The sequence below is a fragment of the Sinocyclocheilus rhinocerous genome, unplaced genomic scaffold, assembly GCF_001515625.1.
Source record: "Sinocyclocheilus rhinocerous isolate Xijiao unplaced genomic scaffold, SAMN03320098_v1.1 scaffold1270, whole genome shotgun sequence".
Lineage (NCBI taxonomy): Eukaryota > Metazoa > Chordata > Actinopteri > Cypriniformes > Cyprinidae > Sinocyclocheilus > Sinocyclocheilus rhinocerous.
In genome coordinates this window covers 343,236-366,197 of record NW_015665029.1, presented here as the reverse complement: position 1 = coordinate 366,197, position 22,962 = coordinate 343,236, and the positions used below count along the sequence as shown (strand labels likewise).

The 22,962-nt window shown below is 36.1% G+C and overlaps 2 protein-coding genes and 1 long non-coding RNA gene across 5 annotated transcripts; 1 reads left to right on the top strand and 2 right to left on the bottom strand.

The window, feature by feature from the left end:
• Positions 1–1,398: 1,398 nt before the first annotated feature.
• LOC107730990 (uncharacterized) lies at positions 1,399–5,752 on the bottom strand. Its single transcript, XR_001638734.1, has 4 exons — positions 5,338–5,752; positions 4,982–5,008; positions 4,027–4,047; positions 1,399–1,545 (listed from the first exon to the last, which is right to left on the bottom strand). It is a non-coding gene; the product is annotated as an uncharacterized LOC107730990 (long non-coding RNA).
• Positions 5,753–13,554: 7,802 nt separating this feature from the next.
• Positions 13,555–18,487, bottom strand: LOC107730994 (tail-anchored protein insertion receptor WRB). Of its 3 annotated transcripts, none has more exons than XM_016541961.1 (5): positions 18,443–18,487; positions 17,188–17,353; positions 14,595–14,662; positions 14,339–14,453; positions 13,555–14,186 (listed from the first exon to the last, which is right to left on the bottom strand). In XM_016541961.1, the coding sequence occupies exons 1-5, from the start codon at positions 18,461–18,463 to the stop codon at positions 14,113–14,115; spliced, it is 444 nt and encodes a 147-aa protein (XP_016397447.1). In that variant the 5' UTR covers positions 18,464–18,487; the 3' UTR covers positions 13,555–14,112. The 3 variants fall into 3 exon arrangements, with proteins under 3 accessions (XP_016397447.1, XP_016397446.1, XP_016397445.1); XM_016541960.1 differs by having other exon boundaries at positions 18,413–18,481; XM_016541959.1 differs by lacking the exon at positions 18,443–18,487 and adding an exon at positions 18,067–18,276.
• A 93-nt stretch (positions 18,488–18,580) lies between these two features.
• Positions 18,581–21,586, top strand: LOC107730995 (non-histone chromosomal protein HMG-14A-like). Its single transcript, XM_016541962.1, has 6 exons — positions 18,581–18,776; positions 20,043–20,069; positions 20,180–20,209; positions 20,292–20,333; positions 20,412–20,543; positions 20,732–21,586. The coding sequence occupies exons 1-6, from the start codon at positions 18,759–18,761 to the stop codon at positions 20,774–20,776; spliced, it is 294 nt and encodes a 97-aa protein (XP_016397448.1). The 5' UTR covers positions 18,581–18,758; the 3' UTR covers positions 20,777–21,586.
• The last annotated feature ends 1,376 nt before the right edge of the window (positions 21,587–22,962 follow it).

Genomic DNA, 22,962 nt, shown 5'->3' with positions numbered 1-22,962 from the left:
AAACAGATGGAGAGTGAAGAAAGCGGCTGGCGGGAGGCAGCTAGAGGAGAGAAGTCAAACAGGAGGTTAGAAGGAAGAATGAAGGAGGAAAATCAGTGGCCAAATGAGGGGAAAAAATGCAAATCACAAATACAACAACAGAGACAGAGAGACACTGCTCATCAAACCCAAGTTACCTCAGACATCAAATCATCTTCTGCCTATAGGAAAAAACAGGTGGGAACTGAGAAGAAGGGATAGAAAGAAGCTTTTAACTTGCTGAATTTGGACAAAAGAAATAGAATGGATTAACTGAATTCAGTACTTTCCAGTTTTGTGTTCAAAACACATCAGAACAGCAGGTGTGCTATCTGGTATCATTCAATATTTATATTGATAAAAATAAAAAAAATCAGATACATACAGTACACTCACGTTAAGCAGGATGTACTTATAGCAAATCTCAACTGCTTGATTGTTATACCATCCAAAAATATTAATTACATTATTGCCCAGCTATTAAAGATGAATGTATAATACATCCTACAGCATACATACATGTTCTATATTATGCTTATTAAAGCTATACATTCAATAAAAATATCAATAAAGTGCAGGATTTTGGATTTTGACAAGTGGGCATTAAATATCAGAATGGTGTCTGATATTTAATATCAACATAAACCATTAGAGTATATTAGACCACGTAATTATTGATGATGATTAGATGACAACATGATTTAAATCACCAATAAGCTTTGTTAAAGGGGTCATATGATGCGATTTCAAGTTTTCCTTTCTCTTTGGAAAACGAAGCGTTTGAGAGAGGCGGGGCATAGAGGACCTACAATAATGTACAGTATTTGAAAAATAATGTGTTTTTTGAACATTAAAGCATGTCAACATATTCTGTTACACCAAATACACAAAATAATGATCTTTAAAAAAGCATCATATGACCCCTTTAATGATGACCGGTTCTGTGACTGGCACTCAATTTGCCCAGGTGCTTGTGGTATGTAATTTACTCCACAGAACCTATTCAGTTAGTTTATGTTCTAGTTTATGTTACTTTATTAGACTATGCATTTTACCGAATTCAGTGCATCTTGAACTTGTATTTTTTTGTTGGATTTGCGGAACAAGCGTCACCCTAATGATGATTCATATTTTCCTGCTTGCTATTTTAGTAACTGCAAATAGTTAAAGAACAACATTTTTTTCTTAAGAACTGTTTTGATGGAGAACTTTTCAAGTAAAAGGCTTTTAAAAACAGAAAATGCATCCATCACACCTGTAAGGATAAAGAGGGAAGGAAAATGAAACACAGGCAAAACCCAATGCAAACGAGTCGCCTTCCAAGAGAAAATGCTTTTGAGTAAATGACTGATTGTGAGAAGAAGAAAAAAAAACATGGATGCAAAAATAAATAATAATAATAATAATGGAAATGTTGTCAGGAAGATGAGAAGGAATGGATGGGAGAGAATAGTAGAGTTAAACACACTCCAGATCTGTTCATTCTAGAATAAGAATCACCTCTGAGACCAGATGGTTGTCCTCAACCTGAAACAACGAATAGCGAACATTAGCTTTTTCTTTAATGATTTTTCTGACAAGCAGTTAATTGCATTTTTAACTCTCAACCGGACCATTTTTGACGAGAAATAATGTAAATAATAATAATAATAATAATAATAAATAAAAATAATTTTAAAAAAACAGTGTTCTCACACTTTTCCATGATATTTGAAATTTGTTCATGATTCCTGGATCTTTCTTAAAAGATTAAAAAATATACAGTGGAATGCTAAAGTTTTGGAAACCCTTGCAGAATCTGTGAAAATTTGAATAATTTTAACAAAATAAGAGGGTTCATACAAAATGCCTGTTATTTTTTATTTAGTACTGTCCTGAGTAAGATATTTTACATAAAAGATGTTTACATTTAGTCCACAAGACAAAACAACAGCTGAAATTATTAAAATAACCCCATTCAAAAGTTTGGGAACCCTTGGTTCTTAAAGGGGTCATATGATGCTGCTAAAAAGAACATTATGTTGTGTATTTGGTGTAATGAAATGTGTTTATGTTAAGGTTCAATTAAGGTTCAAAAAACACATTATTTTCCACATATCAGCTGATGCGAGCTTGACTAACGTGACCTGCCAGAACTAACTCATACACTTATTTATCTAACACACATACTCAGTCTACATTTCAATTTGCACATAATATACCTGTACATACAACGGTCTATTGTTCTATACCTGTACATACAATTGTCGATTTGTATATTTTTTATTCCTTATTTTACTTTTCTATTTTTTTATATTCTATTTTGTATTTTTATTTTTTTTTATTTTTTTTATTATCTGTGTTTTTTTGTTCTGTCACTGTCATTCTGTTACACTGTGGAAGCTTCTGTCACGAAAACAAATTCCTCGTATGTGTAAACATACCTGGCAATAAAGCTCATTCTGATTCTAATTCTGAGATTCTTCAGTTTTCCAGCATCTTTTGCATATTTGAACCCTTTCCAGCAGTGACTGTATGATTTTGAGATCCATCTTTTCACACTGAGGACAATTGAGGGACTCAAACACAACTATTAAAAAAGGTTCAAACATGGAAAAACCATGCATTAAGAGCCAGGGGGTGAAAACTTTTAAACAGGATGAAGATGTCCAAATTTTTCTTATTTTGCTGAAATATAATTTTTTTCCATTTAGTACTGCCCTCCAGAAGGAAACACGATGCATTAAGATCCGGGGGGGGATCTTAATGCATCGTGTTTCCTTCTGGAGCATCAGTGAATGTAATAAAAAATTATATTTCAGCAAAATAAGAAAAATTGGGACATCTTCATCCTGTTCAAAGAACCAAGGGTTCCCAAACTTTTGAATGGGGTTATTTTAATAATTTCAGCTATTTTTTTGTCTTGTGGACTATATGTAAACATCTTTTATGTAAAATCTTACTCAGGACAGTACTAAATAAAAAATAACATGCATTTTGTATGATCTCTCTTATTTTGTTAAAATTATTCACATTTTCACAGATTCTGCAAGGGGTTCCCAAACTTTTGCATGTCACTGTATATATTTTAATAAATACACAAATGTCTTCAATAATGATATTTCAAACTGACTTGAGGGCAAGATCTACTCTATACAAACTCTCACAACAAGGAATAACTATTAAATATTAGGCAGAACTAAATAATAAATATGCACTAAAAGTATGTACAGGTGCATCTCAATAAATTAGAATGTCGTGGAAAAGTTCATTTATTTCAGTAATTCAACTCAAATTGTGAAACTCATGTATTAAATAAATGCAATGCGTACAGACCAGTAAATGAACATACTTTCCAGAATGCCAACAATTCACTAAAAATGTTTTTATGAAGTATTCTATTTTATGTTCTTATGAAGTATTCTAATTTGTTGTGAATTGGTGGGTTTTTGTTAAATGTGAGCCAAAATCATCACAATTAAAAGAACCAAAGACTTAAACTACTTCAGTCTGTGTGCATTGAATTTATTTAATACACGAGTTTCACAATTTGAGTTGAATTACTGAAATAAATGAACTTTTCCACGACATTCTAATTTATTGAGATGCACCTGTATGTATGTATTTGTTTGTATGACTAGTTTCCATGACTTTTCTAGGCCTGTAAACCATAATTGTTCTCTGATATTTCCAGGATTTCCATGACCATGAGAATCCTGAACAACTCCAAACACATCTAATACATTGACAAAATTCAAATAAAGCAATTCTTGTTTTTGGATGAATGACTTCCACTGTTTGGCAGAGTAAAGAGACAACTGTCCCTCCACCTTGTGATACACACATTTTATTGGGCAAGAGCAACACTTTCATTTTGATTGCCAAAGTTCAATAAACCAGAAGCAGTCATTTAACTGCTATGAATGATGTCACAGACTAACATGAATCTTCTTGAAGTATAAAAAAGACTAAGGCCAATGTTGTTAAAATTGCTTCTTAAGTGACAAAAAATATAGATTTCAGTCTTACCCTGTCCTCTTCTCCTTCCTCCTGTGAGTCATAGAAGAAAAGAAATGGTTCAGTCAGAATAGTAATATACATAATTATAAAAGAATTCGTTTTAATCAGTGTTTAATTACTATTACAATTACTTTGAATAGTACAATTAAAAGTTTATAATAGTTGTAAGTTAAATCACCCCAATAAAACCACACTGGAACACATCTATCTATTCAAATATATCCAAAACCTATCTATCTATCTATCTGTCATGAATCCGGTCTATAAACTTCCGTTCACTCACCACCAGAGGTCACCCGCTCTCCACATGGACTCTCACACTACACAGACTGTTACACATCACCCTGGACTACATTTCCCATGCTCCATTGCACTAATCACAATCTCACCTGAAACCAATCTCAAACAGCTGCTACCAATAACACACACTATATAAATCAGTCTCACACCACCATTCAACGCCAAGTATTGTTTAGCGCATATCTCTCTCATAGCGATAGCTACTTTACGGAGCCACTCCAAGTTTCTTAATCTAGTATAGCCTAGTTCTTAGTCTGTTTACCCGTGTCTTTATCCTTGGCTGTTATCTCGTTTTGTCTGATCTCTGCCTGCCCTGAAGTTTATAGCCTGTTTTGGAATTACCCTTTGCCTTGCTGTTTCGGACTATGTTTGCACCTTGCCTGGACTCTAGCTCGTCTTGTGGATTCCCCGTTTGCCTCGCCCCCAGGATTACGTTCGCCGGAGATTGACCACGCCCATTTACTGGACTACTCTTGTGTCTTGCCCTCAATATACCCGTTTGCCATTGTTTGACCCATGCCTGTTATGACCATGTCTCTGTCTAATAAAAGCCTGCAGATGGATCCTCACATCTCGTTGCCTCGTTACACTATCTATCTATCTATGGTTATGTTGTTATACAGTGATCAAGACATGCAGAATTGTGTAAGCAGTTTTTTCTTACCTGCTCTTCCTCCTCAGCTACCTCTCTCTATCAAAAAAGAAAGTTAAATATTAAAATGAGCAAATTACATCAGGCAGAAAAACACATTTACTGAATGAACATGATAAAATCCACAACAATCTTGCAAGTCACACTGTCAACACTAGCAAGAATCAAACTACAAGAGAGGAGATGGTAAAGCAGAGAGTTAGATGTTTAATTTCTGTTGCATGGGAGACACCTGCATAAAAAAAACCTGGAGGTTAATAGATGAAGCAAAGCATGAGATTATATGGAAGAAGAACGAGCTGCTATGGGAAAACAGGTGATGTTTGAAGAGGAATGGGAGTTAAACAGGAGTTTTAATGGTCAGTTACACTCTCTTCGTCTTCTTCTGCCGGTTCCTCCTCTTCGGCGTTCTCTTCTTGAGCATCTGTCTCTGCCTTCTTGCCTGGATCGTCTTCTTCCAGCTCTGCTGTGTGTGCATCTCCATTCTGCTCAGCCTCTACGAGTTCTTTTTTCTAGAAGAACAAACAGCGCATCCCAGGAAAAGATAAATTAACACTGTTTTGACAGTACAGGATCTAAGGATCTAAGGCACTGGCATAAAGCACCGTGGGTTCCTAGGTCATTTTAGAACTGGACCCTCAGGATGAAAACAGGCATGAGTTAATGAACTGGAGGAACATTCACAAAAACTGAGAAACAGAAAAGAGGGTTTGTTGTAGTAGACAATGGGAATGTTGCCAAACTACATGTAAAATGGACATTATCAATCAGTTTGCAATGTTGACAAATCCATTCTTCTTTCAAGACACTGGAAGAAAAATGTTTTCCTCAATTAAACATTTGTAATTACATAGTTGTATATACAACATAAAGGTGATCACATGATTGCAAATATAAAGTAACTCAAAATTGCAATCCTTTTAACTTAAGTATTTGAAAGAGTGAGAAAGCATGCCTGATTAAATGTGATTAATAACACAACACAAATGCAGTGGATTAAAGGGTTAGTTCACCCAAACGCTGAACTCATACGTCATCCGCCCGGAGCTGCTTCCGTTTACAACAGTGAGCGCAAGCTGGATTCAAGTGATTAAATATGGATATTTTTCTTACAAAAACGCATCGATTCGCTACAGAAGGCCTTTGTTCACCCCCAGGAGCCGTGTGAGACACTTTTTTTATGGATGGGCGCTTTTTATTTAACTTCTTTTGGACTGAAGCACTGCAACACCTGCTGACTGCAATGATAGAGCTTGGAATAGCCAGGACAATTTTTAATATAACTCCGAATGGATTCGTCTGAAAGAAGAAAGTCATATACACCTAGGATGCCTTTGGGGGGAGTAAAACACAGCCTAATTTTCATTTTTGGGTGAACTAACCCTTTAACAGGAACAGCATGCTACATGTGGAAAGGTTTATATGAGGCTATGTTTGGAATGGATTTCACCCAAATATAAAAATCATCATTTACTCATCCTCATGTTGTTCCAAACCTGAATGAGTTACTTTCTTCTGTTGAACACAAAAGAAAATATTCTGAAGAATGTTGGAAACCAAACAGTTGGGCTTCCATTCTATGGTTACCATCATTCTTCAAAATATCTTTGTGAACAACATGTGGGTGAGTAAATGATGACAAAATTTGGGTGAACTATCACTTTAATATTAGTTAACTACATAACATGCACTAATGGCCAACAATACTACAATATTTATTAATCTTAGTTAATGTTCATTTCTACATTTAATCAAAATATCTGTTAACATTGGTTAATGCAATGTGAACTATAATGGACAACTGTATTTTTATTAACTTACACTAACAAAGGTTAAATGCTGTGTATACTAACCCAAACATAGCCTAGATGTTAAAGGGATAGTTCACCCAAAAATGAAAATTCTGTCATTAATTACTCACCCTCATGTCGTTCTAAACCCATAAGACCTCCGTTCATCTTCGGAACACAAACTAAGATATTTTTGATGAATTCTGAGAGCTCTCTGACCCTCCCATAGACAGCAATGATCCAGGTCCAGAAAAATAGCAAGGAGATCAGTAAAATAATCCATGTGACATATCTAGCATAGCGTTAGTTCTGGCAGGTCACGTTAGTCAAGCTCGCATCAGCTGACTCTCAGCGGATCCCCATCAACCTATGGGAATGCGACACCTATCTAAGCATTCATATATAAGGTCCCTCAGTATTATCAGCAGTTTTCGCATTGCTCAATAGCTAATTACCCTCCTCCATCCCCAGCTCCGCCTCTGTCAGTCGGGATTCAGCCTTCTGATTCTCCTTTGAATCAGACTAATTCTAAAATGTGTACATAACATTATTGAACTTTAACGATATCTGCAATACATTTATGTTGGTTCTGTTCTGTTTACCCTGGGGGGGGTTATCGCTGCTCTCCCTGCTCTCATCCATGCTAGGCTGCATGGATGCGCAGGGAGTTCTTGCCCAGAACAGAACCATACCACCAATCCAAACTGTATGCTAATTGTCAATCATATTTGACGATAGTGGTCCTGACAGAAATGAAGATTTTGGAAGCAGAAAAAGATAGGGGAACTAAATCAGTTATAATTTCTGTCTCCCTGCTCAAATATGACCAAAATTAAAAGAATTTAGTCAGAAGTCTAAATCACTAGAATTAGATTAAAATTTGTTGTCAAAATGAACACTACATTAGCTGAACAGCTGAATGAGATGTACTACTTGCACAGTAAGTGCTTTCAAAAATGAATGTTTGTTGAAAATTTTCTCACCGTCAGGCCATACAAAATGTACAGTCTTAATTTGTGTTCCGAAGATGAACGGAGGTCTTACGGGTTTAGAACGACATGAGGGTGGGTAATTAATGACAGAATTTTCATTTTTGGGTGAACTATCCCTTTAAGTTAGGTTATAATGGACAGGTGAACAAAAACCCAGAGATTCGAAAAGTAGATGAGGGGCATACAGTAAAGTGCAGTGTTGACGTGTCTGGAAATGCACTGAAAGTGAATATCAGTTAAATATGATTTTTTTTAAATTATCGTGTGAATTGTAGTAGATATCTTGAATAGGGTTGCAAAGGGGTGGAACATTTCCGGAAACTTTCCAAAAATCCCAGGAATATTCCCAAAAGTTTCCAAAATTTCTGGAATATTTCCAAAATTTACTAGAAATTTTCCACCTTTTTGCAACCCTAATCTTGAAATAATGATCAGATTCTTACATGTCAAATTATCACATAGAAAAATCCTTACCAGACAGGGTAATAACATGTACCTCTACTGGACCCATAATCATTGTACAAAAAGAGATAGTGTACACTGTAAAAAAAAAATCTGTGACATTTACGGTAAAAAACAGTATTTTACTGTAAAATTACATTAAATGTAATAACATTTATTCACCATATATAGTATGGAAACTTACCGTTAACCAGTTAACAGGTTTTTACTGTAGCATTTTTACAGTCTTTTACTGTTAAAATCACAATAATTTTTTACAGTGTATAGGCTGACATTTTCCACATGTAAGACTAACACAAACACAAACACACGATTTCAGATCAAATAAATCGTCGCCTTGGAACTATACGTTTCTAGCTTATTTACATTATGTTATGTTTGCATTTTTATTTATTTCATGTTTTATTTGTTAGGGACAGATACAATAAACATAGATGAAAATGAGAAAACAATCATCCCATGCATGTGCTTGTAGCCGAAGCTAATTTGCAACGCTTGTCCCTAGGAGGGCTTTTATAAATTACAATTACAATAAACAAGTAGTACACAATTTTATAATAGAAGTACACTAAACATGACTACAGGTTTGTTGGTGTATCAACCAACAGGTTGACACTTTTTAGGTTTTAAGTGTACATTTTGGGACTTTTTATTTAGAAAACAAAAAGTTATCTACAAAGTATAGAATGCAAAAACTTTGAAGCTCAATATTTCAAAACTCATTATGCTTTAACAAATGTAACTCAGTGTTTTGTTGTGTTTGTATGTTTGCACTATTTACATAAATTTGCTTTTTGCACTATTTATTGCTTTGAAATGTACCACTTATCCCTAAACTCTAATATAAGAAGTGCATTAATTACTGCAAAATAAAAATTAAACGTTTTGACATTTACAATGTTAGTACAGAGATAAAGACACCTCATGAGAACAAAATGTCATTCTGGTCTATATATGTGCAAAAATATCAATATCTGGTCAATATTTGTGCAAACTGTTACAATTTGGTCAAATTATTTCAAATAATGACCACAATAAATTGAAAATCCAAAAATTTACCTGATTTGTTACAATTTTGAATTGCGGGTCTGTTGTAACACTCACTTGAATGCTAATTTACATGGTTCAGGGACACATTGTACATTTCTAAAGTACTTCCATGTTTAAAACTCCCAGCTCGCTAACTTGTTAAAACATGATTTTATCAAACTAAGTATCTTAGATTTTTGCTCATGATAAAATTACAAGATTAGATCATTTGCAGCACTGGTAATTATCTCTAAAAACACACAAACCAATAAATAAACATGTTTACCAATACCAGCAAATTCGTTCTGATGAGCAACTGAAATCAATTCTGGAAGTTTCATGTTTAAAGGAATATAGCTGCTGCAGTCTGGAATGTGATCTCAGAGATATTTAAGGAAACTGGCGGAGCTGCAACTGTTATTAGGTCACTCAGGATTATTTAAACTGACTTGAGTTAAACCAGCTTTTATTTAAGAGTTTAAAATACATCCACCGCTGATTACTGCTAATATGCTTTGAGCTATCGATAGATTCAAACACAATCACAAGCGAAGTGACCTGTTGAATGACTGAACAATAACACACTAGCTGTCCAGATTCTTACCGCCGTCGATCCAGAGGAGGATGCCAGGAAGACTTTAATGACCATTTTGTGGAAATGCTAAATAAATGATATGGGGAAAAGTGTTTAAAGACACCGCAATCCACTGGAAAGCACACGGCGCTGTAGCCTCGACTCGAGCCTCTCGGTGTCTATTTCTGTCCCCAGCGCATCATCATGTGGCGGGATTGGTGCGTTTGTCCCACTGCTGTCTGAGTGATTGGCAATTTCAGCTGTCTGTCCACATCAGGAGCTGCTAAAGTTAGTGTAACGACTTGCATATATGGACAGAGATGCTGTTTTTTAAGAAACGTGTAAACAAAAACTTTTTTTAAACGAGTTGGTACTATTTAAAAACCTCTAGTTAATATTGCTAATCATCACTGCTAGTATTGCTTTTATTATTATATTATATGATCCTCATTTTATGATAAAAATGAAACATTCCCACAGATTTAATTTGGAAAGTTCCCACACTCTCAGGGTTGTTGTCAAGGGAAACAGCAGAGAATGTTGTCCTGGGCTCTGTGTTGAGGGGGGAGCCACTGAGGTCTTCTAAAGTAAGTTACTGACTGGGCCTGGGAAGAGATAGCATAGCCTACCCATCAAAATGTGCTCCTGGGCTCTGTAACAGGACATCATAGAGGCTTGGGGGGTGGGTGTTTTTGACTCTGGGCAACAAGAAACCAAATAAATAAATAAATAAAAATAATAATTAAATATAAAAAACAGAGTGTCTATTTACACTAACTCCACCAACATGTGGTTTGGCTCATAGACATAACAAATAGGCTACTTATTATGTTATTTATTATGTTATGTTAGCTAGGCTATTTATTATGTCTATGGTTTGGCTAGTCAACACTAGAAGGCGGATGCAGTAAAGTCGTAAAATGCATTGCACAGACGTTTTGACGCAATCGACCCGAGTTCGAATCCGCCTTTCGCCGAATTCGTTCTTGTCATTTTCACATCTCATCACATTGGAAAGGCAGTTATTTTCAATAAAAAATTAAGGAAATAATCGAAAAGTTGAAAATGAAGTAAGTGCAGGGAGGGATTTATTGTCCCAGTAAGGCAGCATCCATTTAATAATTTTAATAAAAATTTATTTGCACTCAATAGCTACGTTATTACTGCATAATAATATATATCTCTATAAGAAAATACTGCTATTTTCACTTAATGTAAATAGAATCCATTGCTATTTGAAATGGCGTCTATCGCAAAAAGCAAATATCGCAAATAAAAAAAAAATCCTAGCAAACCTCCAGGAAACACCCAAAACATCTTAGTAATAGTCAAGCAAATATCTGATGGGCAAGTAAAAAAAAAAAAAGGAAGAAAGAAAGAAAAGGACATTACTGTTAAATGTAGGCTACAGATTTGGAAGTGAAGTCTTCTAGATTATTTCCTTGTTGAATTTTCTATTTCAGAGAAAATTGTCACGGTATAGAATTAATATGAGTTGTGAATGTAAGTTCATGTTGACAGCTGACCTGGTGTCAGTAGATTAGACAGGAGATGAACTTATTTACAGAGATGGTGAGTGAAGCATTGACAACAGGTCAGTACTGATGCAGCAGTGAATAAAACAATGACGGTGAGTCTTGCAGGGATACACTGGACATGAGGAGAACACAAGAAATACTTGTGATTATTGATGATGACAGAGATGAGGAAATGCAGGAGACAAGGACGCTGGGGAGATAAGGACATCAACAAGAAAACACAAGTAAGTCATAGTCCAATAGCATATGTACACAAGGGAGCACAGACAATGGGTGTGTGGAGAAACTGCGGGTTTAAACAGCATCATTGCTGAAGTAATCTGCCATTGTAACTGTTAGCAAAACAACACAAGCCTGCTCTAAATCTATCACAGGGACGGTGCTACAGCTTCTTATGTTAGTGTTGAAGGAACTTTGATAAACTACTAAATTGTGAATTAGTTGTGACCTAATTACAAGCTCCTTTTGCAGATGTAGCAAACAACAGACCCAGCTGTCCAATTTTCATTATCTACATAAGACATCCATTAATCCACCTGCCGAGTGTGTATGTAATTAAATCAAAGGCTTTGAAGTATTCCCATTTATGCCACAAGGCAGCACTGTATTACAGTGCATTTGTATTGCACAGTACTTATTATTTTACAGTAAATATTATTAATAACATTACTGATAAAATATTCTGGCAATATTTTACAGTGAAGCAAATTCTGCAGTGAATTTGGTTTGATGCCATGCTTTTGTTTTTTGTAGTTGTTGGCCTTTTACCAGTCAGACCATTGAAGGGTGACAGGACATACAGGGAACTGAAGATGGATAGGACAACGGGATACAGTCATACAACAAGTCAGTCGAGACTCAAACCTGTGTGCCATGATATGCTTATGTGCCAAGAGTCAGTTCTTGGTGATTCATTCAAAATGTTGAGATAAAATGTAATTTGTATTTTTTTTTTTTTTACAATGACATATTTTAAACTAAATACAGTGTAAAGAATATCTAAATTTCTGTGATGATTACACATACATTGTGGCAGTAATATGTTTCAAAATGTTATTTACGACATTGAGTGATCATTGACAGGGAAAGTTAGAAAATGTCTGGACTGTTGCTATACCAAGAATCCAGCAAAGATCACCGTTAGAACACATCGGACAATCCTGAAAGAGGTGAGAACGAACCCAAGGAAATTAGTCGGTGAACAATTGAGAAAAGTTGAACCTTTTAGCAAAAAGACAAAAAAAGGGGCACTGTAAACTAACACTAAAACTTCTTCCCAACTATGAAGAATGGTGGAAGGGCCATCATGGTTTTAGCTGCCTCAGGGCCTGGACACTTTGCAATCATCAAAGGAACAATTAATTCAAAAGTACATCAAGACATTTTGCAGGAGAATTTCAGGACAGCAATTGATGTGTGCAGCGCATTTTATGGAGGACGAGGACTGTTTCCTGGGAAAGTAGCCTACAATGCCGGTATTCCGGTGAATTCAGTTCCCGTTTCCCCTTCGGCGCGAATGCTGACCCTATACAGTCTATGATGCTGACAAATAATGCTGACTCACAGCCTGTAAGTACGTTTTCATATTTAAAGGATTTGCCACTGATAATTCAAACGCGAGTTTTGAGCAGTGTAGAGTAGCACTGAGGTATTCGGCCAATCACAACGCACTGGCTAGCTGGCCAATCAGAGCACACCTCGCTTTTTCAGACCGATGAGCTTTGTAAAAATTGGCGCGTTTCAGAAAGGCGGGCCATAGAGGAGAAACAATAATGTACAGTATGTGGAAAATAATGTTTTTTGAACCTTAAACTGCATAAACACATTTCATTACACCAAATACACAACATAATGTTCTTTTTAGCAACGTCATATGACCCCTTTAAAGTTGGGCAACGCAACAAGACAGTGACCCAAAGCACAGAAGTAAATCAAATAAAGAAAGGTTGAAAAAATCAGAAAAAAATTGTTTTTCTGTCCTGACCTTATACCGATTGAGATGTCATAACTTTGTGCCATCATAACAGCCCATAAATAGTGATAAACGGAAACAGATTTATGGGGAGGGATGGTACAAAATTGGTCCAGAAAACCTTTTTTGGAGGCTTTGCTGTTAAAGGAGCATCTACAAGTTATTGAATTCAAGGCACTTACTTTCTCCAGCCTGCACTGTGAATTATTACTCAATATTCAATGAAAATGTAGAAATAAATTCATTTGTTGGTGTGTTATTAGTTTATTGAGATTAAATTAAATCAGACCAAATTTTATGGGGGGGGTCCAGACATTTTCAAAGGGTTCACAAACTTATTCTTATGTTTATTAATGCATGGGCATTTTTCTTTGACAAACAAAAATCAATAAATACATTTGTAACACTGACAAAAAATACAATTATGGTACAAGCAATAAATAGACAAAATCTTCGGCTTTGCTTGAAATTACAACATAAACACTGAAAAAAAGTGTTTCGCAATTTGTCAGGAATGTTTACATGTCAGCATTTACTAACTAAATGCAAATAAAACCTTTAAATGTATTAAACAAGAAGCTGAAACAACGAAAGCTAAAATAATTTTACTATAGACTTAAACCACTGAACGGAATGGTGAATGGCATTAAAAAAAATAGACCAATCAGTTTGGACCATTCATGAACAAAATGCAGAAAAGTGTGTTTTTTAGCAAGAGAACTGAAACAAACCAGAATACAGAAAAATTCAGTGACTGCTTATTCATGTTGATGTAGCACTGTTAGATTAACTGACAGCATGTAGAATGATGGCCACAACCTTGTTGCAGACAACTAGCCAGCATGTGATTCCAACACCACCTGAGATGAAGCAACAAAAACACTTGAAACTCCACGTAATTATATTTATTTCATCCAGACGGCATGTAAATCATGTATTTAAGATTTTTTTTTATCAATTTATCCCACCATCCAAAAGTGGCCATCGAATACAACTGGTGACTTGGACATACCTGCAATTCCAGAAGGAAAGGCCACTAGTCTCTCTAGTGGAGCAATCCATTTACTGGGCACCACTGTGACCGGCTCTGCATAATACTTTAATATGAGCGAGATCATGAGGGCCGCCTAACGACAGACAGCAGGAAACAGAACAAAGTGCCATTAGGAGGAGAGAAAATGAACAAATGATACATAAAGACAGACACATGAATCATACATCAATCATATCAATACGCAAATTAAAAATGTTCCTCAATCCTCACCCACCTGAAGAATGTAAAATACAATATTTACAATCCATTTAATTTTTGCCTGCTGTGCAGTTCTTGATTTGACTGTAAAAAAAAAAGTAAAGAAAGACAAGCGTAAGAATATAACCCAAATTTGTCTAGTCATGGTTTCTTTAAAACAGGCTTCTTCAAATCCAGCCCTGCAGAGAGTAGCTCAAACCCTGTACCTGTAATTTTCTAGTAGCTCTGAAGACATTCATTATCTTGCTCAGGTGTTTGATTAATGATGGAGCTAAACTCTGCAGGGCAGTGACACTCCAGGGCCAGATTTGAGGAACCCTGCTTTAAAACAAATCATTTATTCCCATTCCTGTAGAGCTACCTTCCAGCGGATTTCAGTTCCAACCCTGCTCCAACACAGCGCTCTGTTATCATCAAGTGCTCCTGAAGATCTTCATCAGCTGCTTCAGGTGTGTTTGATCAGGGCTGGAGCTGAACTTTGCAGAAAGATCGCTCTCCAGCAACCAAGGCTGGACACGCCTGATGTACATGAATGAGATTAGAGATGATAAAGACAAGAGCATGATTTTCATAATTGAATGTAAATTTTCTTCTGTTCCTTAGTGCACAAGAGCATAAACTACCTTTCAGGTACATTTTCATCCTTTTGGAAGTCAACCGTGTGAACCACTCCATGTTTATTATTATAGATCACTCATGGATCAAAATCATTCTAGACTATGGATGCCATATCTAATATAAAACTCTTTAAGGGTTAGATCACCCAAAAATGAAAATTCTGTCATCTTTTACTCACCCTCGTGTCACTCCAAACCCGTAAGACTTTTGTTCATCTTCAAAACACAAATGAAGATATCTCTGGGAGATTTCTGTCCCTTCAATGAAAATCCATCACACCAAAATGTTGACGCCTCAAAAAGTTCATAAGGATATTGTAAAATAAATCCATATGAATTAGCGGTTTAATCTAAGTCGCTTTACATGTTGAACTCGAACACATATGGGAAACAGAAACTCAAATGTGCTTGTTTAACGTGAGAACAAACCGCACTTGTTTCTCAGGTGTCATGCAAGCACTCTGAGCTTTGAGTTATACACACTGCATGTTCTAGAGGGAAGTGTGCCACTGTGCTCTTTCACATGAGCAGGTCAGTATCTGCCAGTGTTTGCAGTAAACCAATTCCATCTCCACATCTGCTCTGCTGAGTTTTTTTTTTGTTTTGTTTTTTTTACAGTTGTAATGTCAAAAAATGAGATTCTATTATCTATATTACTTCAAAACATTAAAAAATATTTTACATTTGAATATTGCAATAGTAATATTTAACAACAATAATAGTGCAGCCCTACAAACAAGCACAGCAAACCTAGAATTTTTTTAATCACTTTTTTTTTTAAATCAATTTTTCTCAAAAAAAAAAAAACCATTCGATTTTTTTCGCCATAAATCATGCAGCTCTAGTATAAAGTGATCACGTCTCTTCAGAAGACTAAACATGATTATCTTTTGTTTGAATTCTTATGTACAACAGCTATGCTAATTATTCTCCATTTGCTTTTGTGTTTTTCCCATAGCATACCCATCCAAACATAACTAGAGAGCTTCAGTTTGGATCCAGCCTCTTACGAAGATTTTAGATGACGCCTGTGAAGAGTTGACGCCAACCCCCACGAGGACCTCAGATGACGCCAACTCTGAATCATCATAAAAACGGCCAAATTGCCCTTATATTGTAATCATTACGATCACATCAAGTATTCGTTGCTTTAATATGTTCACTGTTTCTGCTTAAAAGAATATGTGACATTAACTAACGACTTGGTTTGTCTAATCTTAGAACTGTACATTTATTCCAAATGGACATTACGTCTCTGAAAACACTTCTTTTAATTGCAGAAACATTATTTTTACATGATCCTGCCTTGAAACGGTATGTGATGTGAAAAGTGCTATACAAATAAATGTGAAATGGATTGCATTGAAACCACTCGATTATCGATATGGACTATTTTTACAATTTTAATGGATGGACAGAAATCTCTCAGGTTTAAAGTATCTTCATTTGTGTTTCTAAAAGACGAACCAAAGTCTTATGTGTTTGGAACCACATGAGGGTGCGTAAATGATGACAGAATATTCATTTTTGGGTGAACTAGCCCTTTAACAAGTTATATCTATGCTATTCTCCAATAACATGAAGGACAGCAACAGGCAGCAGCCAAGCCATTTGTCTTCCTTCATGAACGCTGAAGCCGTTATCTGAAACCCACCTGCCATTTTCCACACTTGGCCTGAGACTTTGAGTTCTCCACTGTGAAGAAGAAACTTTTGGTTTCTCAGTTCTTCTCGCCCCACCATAAAGTGGACGAAGGCAATTTATATGCTTCCAGTGAGGTGTGCTGGTGACTGTAAATATCTTAACACTTGCCCATTGCTTCTTGTTTTCTAACAGAGCTATATTACACGTGTTGTTTGCTATACAATTTGGCTGTTTTGTGGACTTCTTTCTGTATTGTGCTGGTTAGAAAGCAATAGCTTGTCGCTTCATCTGCAATCTTGCTGCACATGCTTGCATACCCCTATAAGAAAAGCACAAAATACTTTTTACCAAGTGTCTTCAGTTGATCGGTCATCTTGTTGATCTTGCGTTCCAGTCTAGCGTATCTGGCAAACTCGTCCATCATACTGACGGTGGACAGCTCCATCTTCATGTTTTGGATCTCCGTCCTCATCTCCATCTCCTGATCAGCATCCTTCTGGAAGATCTTTGACAGCTATGAGAACAAACACACAAGATCTTTAATGTACATCGGCTCTTTCATTTTAAAATTGCATTACATTTTACTCAAAGCTTTTACACTGACTATTACCAGAATCGAAGGGTGATACACTAACAAAGGCCTATGAAGGCAAAACATTACATTTGTTAAATAAAAGTTTCTCCAATGTATCCATAGTTAGCATACTCTGAATGTCATCGTTACCATTTATAATAACAACAATAATCCTAATCAGACATTAGCAAGTTTTGGAAAAGGGGCTATGATAAAACTGTCAGGTTTTGGACATATAAGATGGTGCAAGTATGTTGGAGTGCTGTGAAATGTTATTATATATAAATAAATAATCATTCAGTACCATTACACACAAGACAATGTACCATGTACTGTCATATGATACCATGAAAGTAGAGTGTTTTTTGTCGGTTTATCAAAATATTCCCAGCCCACATCAAACGTTTGCTTTGGCACTATTAACTGTTCGCTAGTTGTGTTTATGAATTAGTCTGACTTAGTTAAAACTAGACATTGTGGTAGTTTAACAGAGCAGCTTTTGTTTGCTTTGACTGCGAGAAGCTCCTGTTGGGTTAACGTTAGCAGACATGCTGTATCACTGAGCATTTATGGCGTCACATACTAATAATGTACGTTTGAAATTATATATGTGTGCTTAAGCGTCCCTAAAACTCTTTTGAATCAGTACTTACAAATGAAGAAATGGACGGCAGCAATGTTTTGACGAGGTTGCACAGAAATACTGAGCTTAGTACAAGGAACCAGTTAAACCCGGCAGCCATTTTCTTTTCATCAGCCTGATCCTCCCCCAATACAAACCCACTAGCGCTGCTTTTTAACCGGTTCCTCACGTTAAATGTTTAACGTATACTTATATTATCTAAAATAACACAGTGACAGTCAAATATCCGAAAAGAGAATGTTTATAAGACATAAAGTTTTTTTTCTTTATTAAGCGGCGTGTTTCTTTAAATACATTCAAATAATCTGAATATATAACCACTGCGAATAACGCTAAATATATATTTGCATGTTTACAATGCAGAAAGTGGCGCCTAAAGTACATACAAGCAAATCTGTGATTGACATCTCAATCTATCCACACAGGTTCTTTGCTTTGGTTTGAAATGTGGTTGCCAAGACGTTTCAGCCAATCACCGCTGAGAAGGGGCGGAGCGTAGCTCGCATAAAGTTAGTGCTATAATGAAAAGACTATAGAAAGAGGAGATCCAATCCGGTTTCAGCTAGTTTCTGTTCCGATAGAACATTAATGCTAGTTGCTTCAGTGTTTCCTAGACCCGGTTCTTACACTTTACTTATCAGCGCGTAAGCTATTTTAATTTATTTCCTTTTTGTTGTGAAAGCATACAAGCTTTAAGCAGCCATGCCTAAAAGGAGCAAAGTAAGTAGAAAAATATTGGATATTTTATTCTCTTTTATAGTATGGTTTTAATAGCATGCGATAATTAAATATGCACGTCCCTAGGGCGCTTTATGTAAAGTTATGTGAGTGTTGACTGCATTGCTGCATGTGTTAATTCGTAATCTAGGGCATGTGAGCCCGTGGCATGAATCTGGCGCCTTTTTACTTCAGAGCTGTGCTATATTCTTTTGGCTGCGTGTGGATATTTAAAGAATAGAGCATTCTCGGCTTTACTTTTACATTCAAGTCGTGTATCGAACACGCAAAGTAATGATCAGACAAAGGGGTGTAACCTCGTAACGTTTGCTCATGTTATTCCTCACGGAGAAGAAGCTTGTCCCGCGAATGTTTTGCTTTTAACCGCGGTGTTTTAATACCTGTAGAACCATATACATACGAATCAGTCGAAGTTGTGAGTTTAAAGACATTGTGGGGTTATTCTTAGTCCCTCGTGTAACTGTAAATTCATGTATTGTTAGTTGCGTGTTGTGTACGACTCCATATGGTCCTCGAGTAGGACACATACACACTATAGTCGTGAGTGTCATGGCTGCCTTTGCACTAAACACGTTCGAAGCCTTATATCCAAATGAAATTGTTATCCCAGCAGTTTTGTTTCATAATTCGGGTTTTGCCTGCGAATCCCGCCTTAATTTTTCACTTGACCTTTGAAACGGACTTTGGAGAGTGGCTTGAGAAAGTTTTCACCGACTTTATTCGCGTATTTGTGGATTAAAGGTATTAACCTCCCGTTTTCACGTTTCTGTTTTATTTTCGATGCAAACCTAGTTTGTTAACTGTGTGTCGGTGTTTAATGTATTTGCTCGTCGAAAGTGAATGAATTCTGTCTGTGGAGGCGGAGCTACTGTTCCCCTCCTCCATGTGAACTACTTAGGGACGGAAATTTTTCGGTAACAATGTTTACCAGCGACAATAAGTTGGCTAAGCTGTGCGAAGCTAATCTAAATAAATGCACTATCATCAATTGCACTATTTTGTCATTTTATTTTCGTTTGTTTTCCCCAGTTTGCTTTTTATTTCGCCATGTTTTCGCGACAAAATTAACTTGTACAATAGGAATCGAGTTGTATGTATGTATAACGGGACCCATCGTCTCCCCTCCCCCATGTTCACTTCTAGATTACATAATTGCCCATAACTTGAAGGGGGTGTGGGGTACAACACCTCCCCCCTCAGACTTGATCCATGTACACACACTAACAGCTTCTGTTTCCTCTGGTACAGGCTAACAATGACACTGAAGCAGCTGGGGTAAGTTTGAATGTATTGTTGTGTCATGCAACACGTTTTTGCATGTAATTGTGATACTTATTGCTTGTTTTGTTGCCTTCCCATCTTCTCCTCATCAAATAAACAAACAGCCCAAGAGACGGTCTGAGAGACTTCAAGGTGTAAGTTGGCTTCGTCAGTCCTTCTGAAGTCATATGCACTTTTTTGTGACACACACAGCTTACGCTGAATTCTGTTTTACAGAAACCCCAAACGCCAAAGTCTGAGCCCAAGCCAAAAGTGAAGGTAAACCGGTTATCAATATAAGATAATAAAGGTTATCGGAAGTGGCTTAACCATGTGTTTTTCTGAAATGTCTAACAGAAGGCACCTGCAAAGGGCAAGAAGGCTAAGGAGGTAGAAAAGGCCAAACCAGAGGAGAAGAAAGAGGATGCAAAGCCAGAGACTGAGTCTGAGGAGGAAACTCCTGCCGAGAACGGAGAGACCAAAGATGAGGTAGCAAGTCATTTTGTAATCATGTTAGAATAATGAATCTAACCAGGTCCTCTTTAGTAGATATTGCCTACTTATTTGGCCCCGTATCTCATTGTAGTCCAGTGCTAGAGAAAATAAATGTCAGTTAGGGATGTATCTGTGGCTATGTCGGTTGCAAACATTTATTTATTGGTTTGGTTTTGTTACAGGGGGACAATGGAGAAGCAGGAGGCGAGGAGGAAAAGGCTGACTAGAAAGAGGGAGCTGCTAAATAACATTAAAACATTTCACAAGAGCTCCCATACCTCTTTTCTTGTACAATACAGAGGAATATTTTTATTGACTATTTTCTAAAAAGCAGGTTTTTTAGTAGTTCAATATTAGAAGCTCATTTTATAGACAACGATCAAGAGAGAGGGATTCCATTTTTTCCCCCCACTCCAGTTTTTCCTGAAGAAGAATTGCAGTCATGAAACAACTAATGATTTCCTCTTATTATTATTATTTGATTTTTTTTTTTTTCTGACTCTGTTTTGTTTTTAAAAAGGGAGGGGAGTGGAACAGGTTGCGACAGATAATGTAATGTGATCATGCCATTTTTAAAGATTTAAAAAAATGAAATTTCTCACGTTGGGAGAGTTTGCCTGAGACACTAACATTCCATTGGCAATATATGAGGGACACCTGTATTGTATGGGAAGGGGGTTCTGTAAGAAAATGCTTTGTTTTATTGTTTCTGGGGGGTTGGGGTTGATTGTAAGCTGTAGTCTATGAATTGAAACCTCTTTATTCAAACTGTTTTATGAATCAACAGCTTTGATTAATGATCCTGCTCACTAGTACTGGAACACTCATCGGATGTGTGATTTACATTGACTTTTGTCTTTGTGCGGTGATAGCATTGCAATAACATTGTTGTATAGCTGCTGTGAAAAGGTTTTCATAATTTCTATATGCAGTATGTGATGGTACTTTTAAGAGGATGAAAAATTGAATTGTGTGTGTTAGCAAAGCTAATAACAGCTGTGTTAGTGTTAAACATGCAGGTCGTAGCTGACGTTATATGAAAATTACTGTAAGTTCATTCATGTGAACATGCCAGCAGTAGCTATATCACTCAAGGTTTTAGGTTAAAAGTACACATGTACAGTTTCTTTTTTTTTTTTTTCATTTTTATGTAGTTGTATTGACATACCAATAAAATGGTTGTAATTCCACCTTGATATTTTGCCGTTCTGTTTTCCTTTCTATGTTTAAAAAGAACAGTAGATAAAATATAAAACAAAATTCCAAATGAAAGCAATAGCTAGAAAATGAATGCTTCATTGACAATGACAATGTGTGAAATACATTAAATAAAATCATAATGTGCTTGACAATGTAATTATCGATATTGCATGATCTTACCATATTCATCTAGTTTTGTGTAACATTGGTTAGAAAACACTTGTGTGTGTTATTCAAATTTGGGATCGGTAAGATTTTTAAAGCTCTAAAGCCCCGTTCACACCAAGAACCATAACTATAAAGATAACGATATTAGCGTCCACACCAGCGAACGATATCGTCTGTTTATTCTAAGCGCACATGGCGTCTGCCGCTTTAAATTCTTTATATCTTTATAGTTATCGTGCTTGGTGTGAACGGGCCTTAAGGCTGCATTTATTTGATCAAAAATACAGAAAAAAATGGCAATATTGTGAAATATTGCACTTTAAAATAATGGTTTAATATTCTTAAAAATATAATGTAGTGATGCAAAGCTGAGTTTTCATCAACCATTACTCCAGCCTTCAGTGTCACACCATCCTTCAGATATAATTCTAATATGCTGATTTATTATCAATGTTGGAAACAGTTGTGCTACATTTGATACGTTTCTCAGGATTCTTTGATGAATAAAAAGTTTAAAAGAACAGCATTTATTTACACACACACTACTTCTATGAGAATTACCGGAAGGATTTGGAATTAATTTGTATGATTTGTGAACCTCATCAAAGTTTCTCTAATAATGTTTTCTGTTATAAGAAGATTGCACATTCAGGCAATCTAAATGGGTTTTAGGGTCTACATTCTTGGAAGCTTTTTATTTTAGTGTCTTATCGGTCAGGCTAAAAGATTGTGATCAATAGTCAAACACCTCCAATCAATGGTGTTGTAATCATCATGTGACCATTTCTTGGGACTATAGTTATCAACACTGCACACCATGTACTTAGATCTTATTATATTCAAACCAGCTCACATCATAATAGAATAATATACTAACAGAGTTTCACTCCTTTTGTAAGTTTGCCCACTTGCAAAGAAATGAAGGGTCTGTCGTTTTTATGGTAGGTTTATTTTAATGTATAGAGACAGAATACCAAGCAAAAAATGTTTCTGGATTTTTTTGGTTGGTATTCTGTCTCTATCCGTTAAAATAAACCTACCATAA

Excerpts from the sequence above, each read along its gene's own strand:
- LOC107730994 (XM_016541959.1), bottom strand. The coding sequence starts at position 18,156 with ATGGCTGCCGGGTTTAACTGGTTCCTTGTACTAAGCTCAGTATTTCTG. Across the intron at positions 17,354-18,066 it reads TGCCGTCCATTTCTTCATTT|CTGTCAAAGATCTTCCAGAA; the intron begins GTAAGTACTGAT and ends TTGTTCTCATAG. Across the intron at positions 14,663-17,187 it reads CGATCAACTGAAGACACTTG|TCAAATCAAGAACTGCACAG; the intron begins GTAAAAAGTATT and ends TTTTTTTTACAG.
- LOC107730995 (XM_016541962.1), top strand. Across the intron at positions 20,070-20,179 it reads ATGACACTGAAGCAGCTGGG|CCCAAGAGACGGTCTGAGAG; the intron begins GTAAGTTTGAAT and ends ATAAACAAACAG. Across the intron at positions 20,210-20,291 it reads GGTCTGAGAGACTTCAAGGT|AAACCCCAAACGCCAAAGTC; the intron begins GTAAGTTGGCTT and ends TCTGTTTTACAG.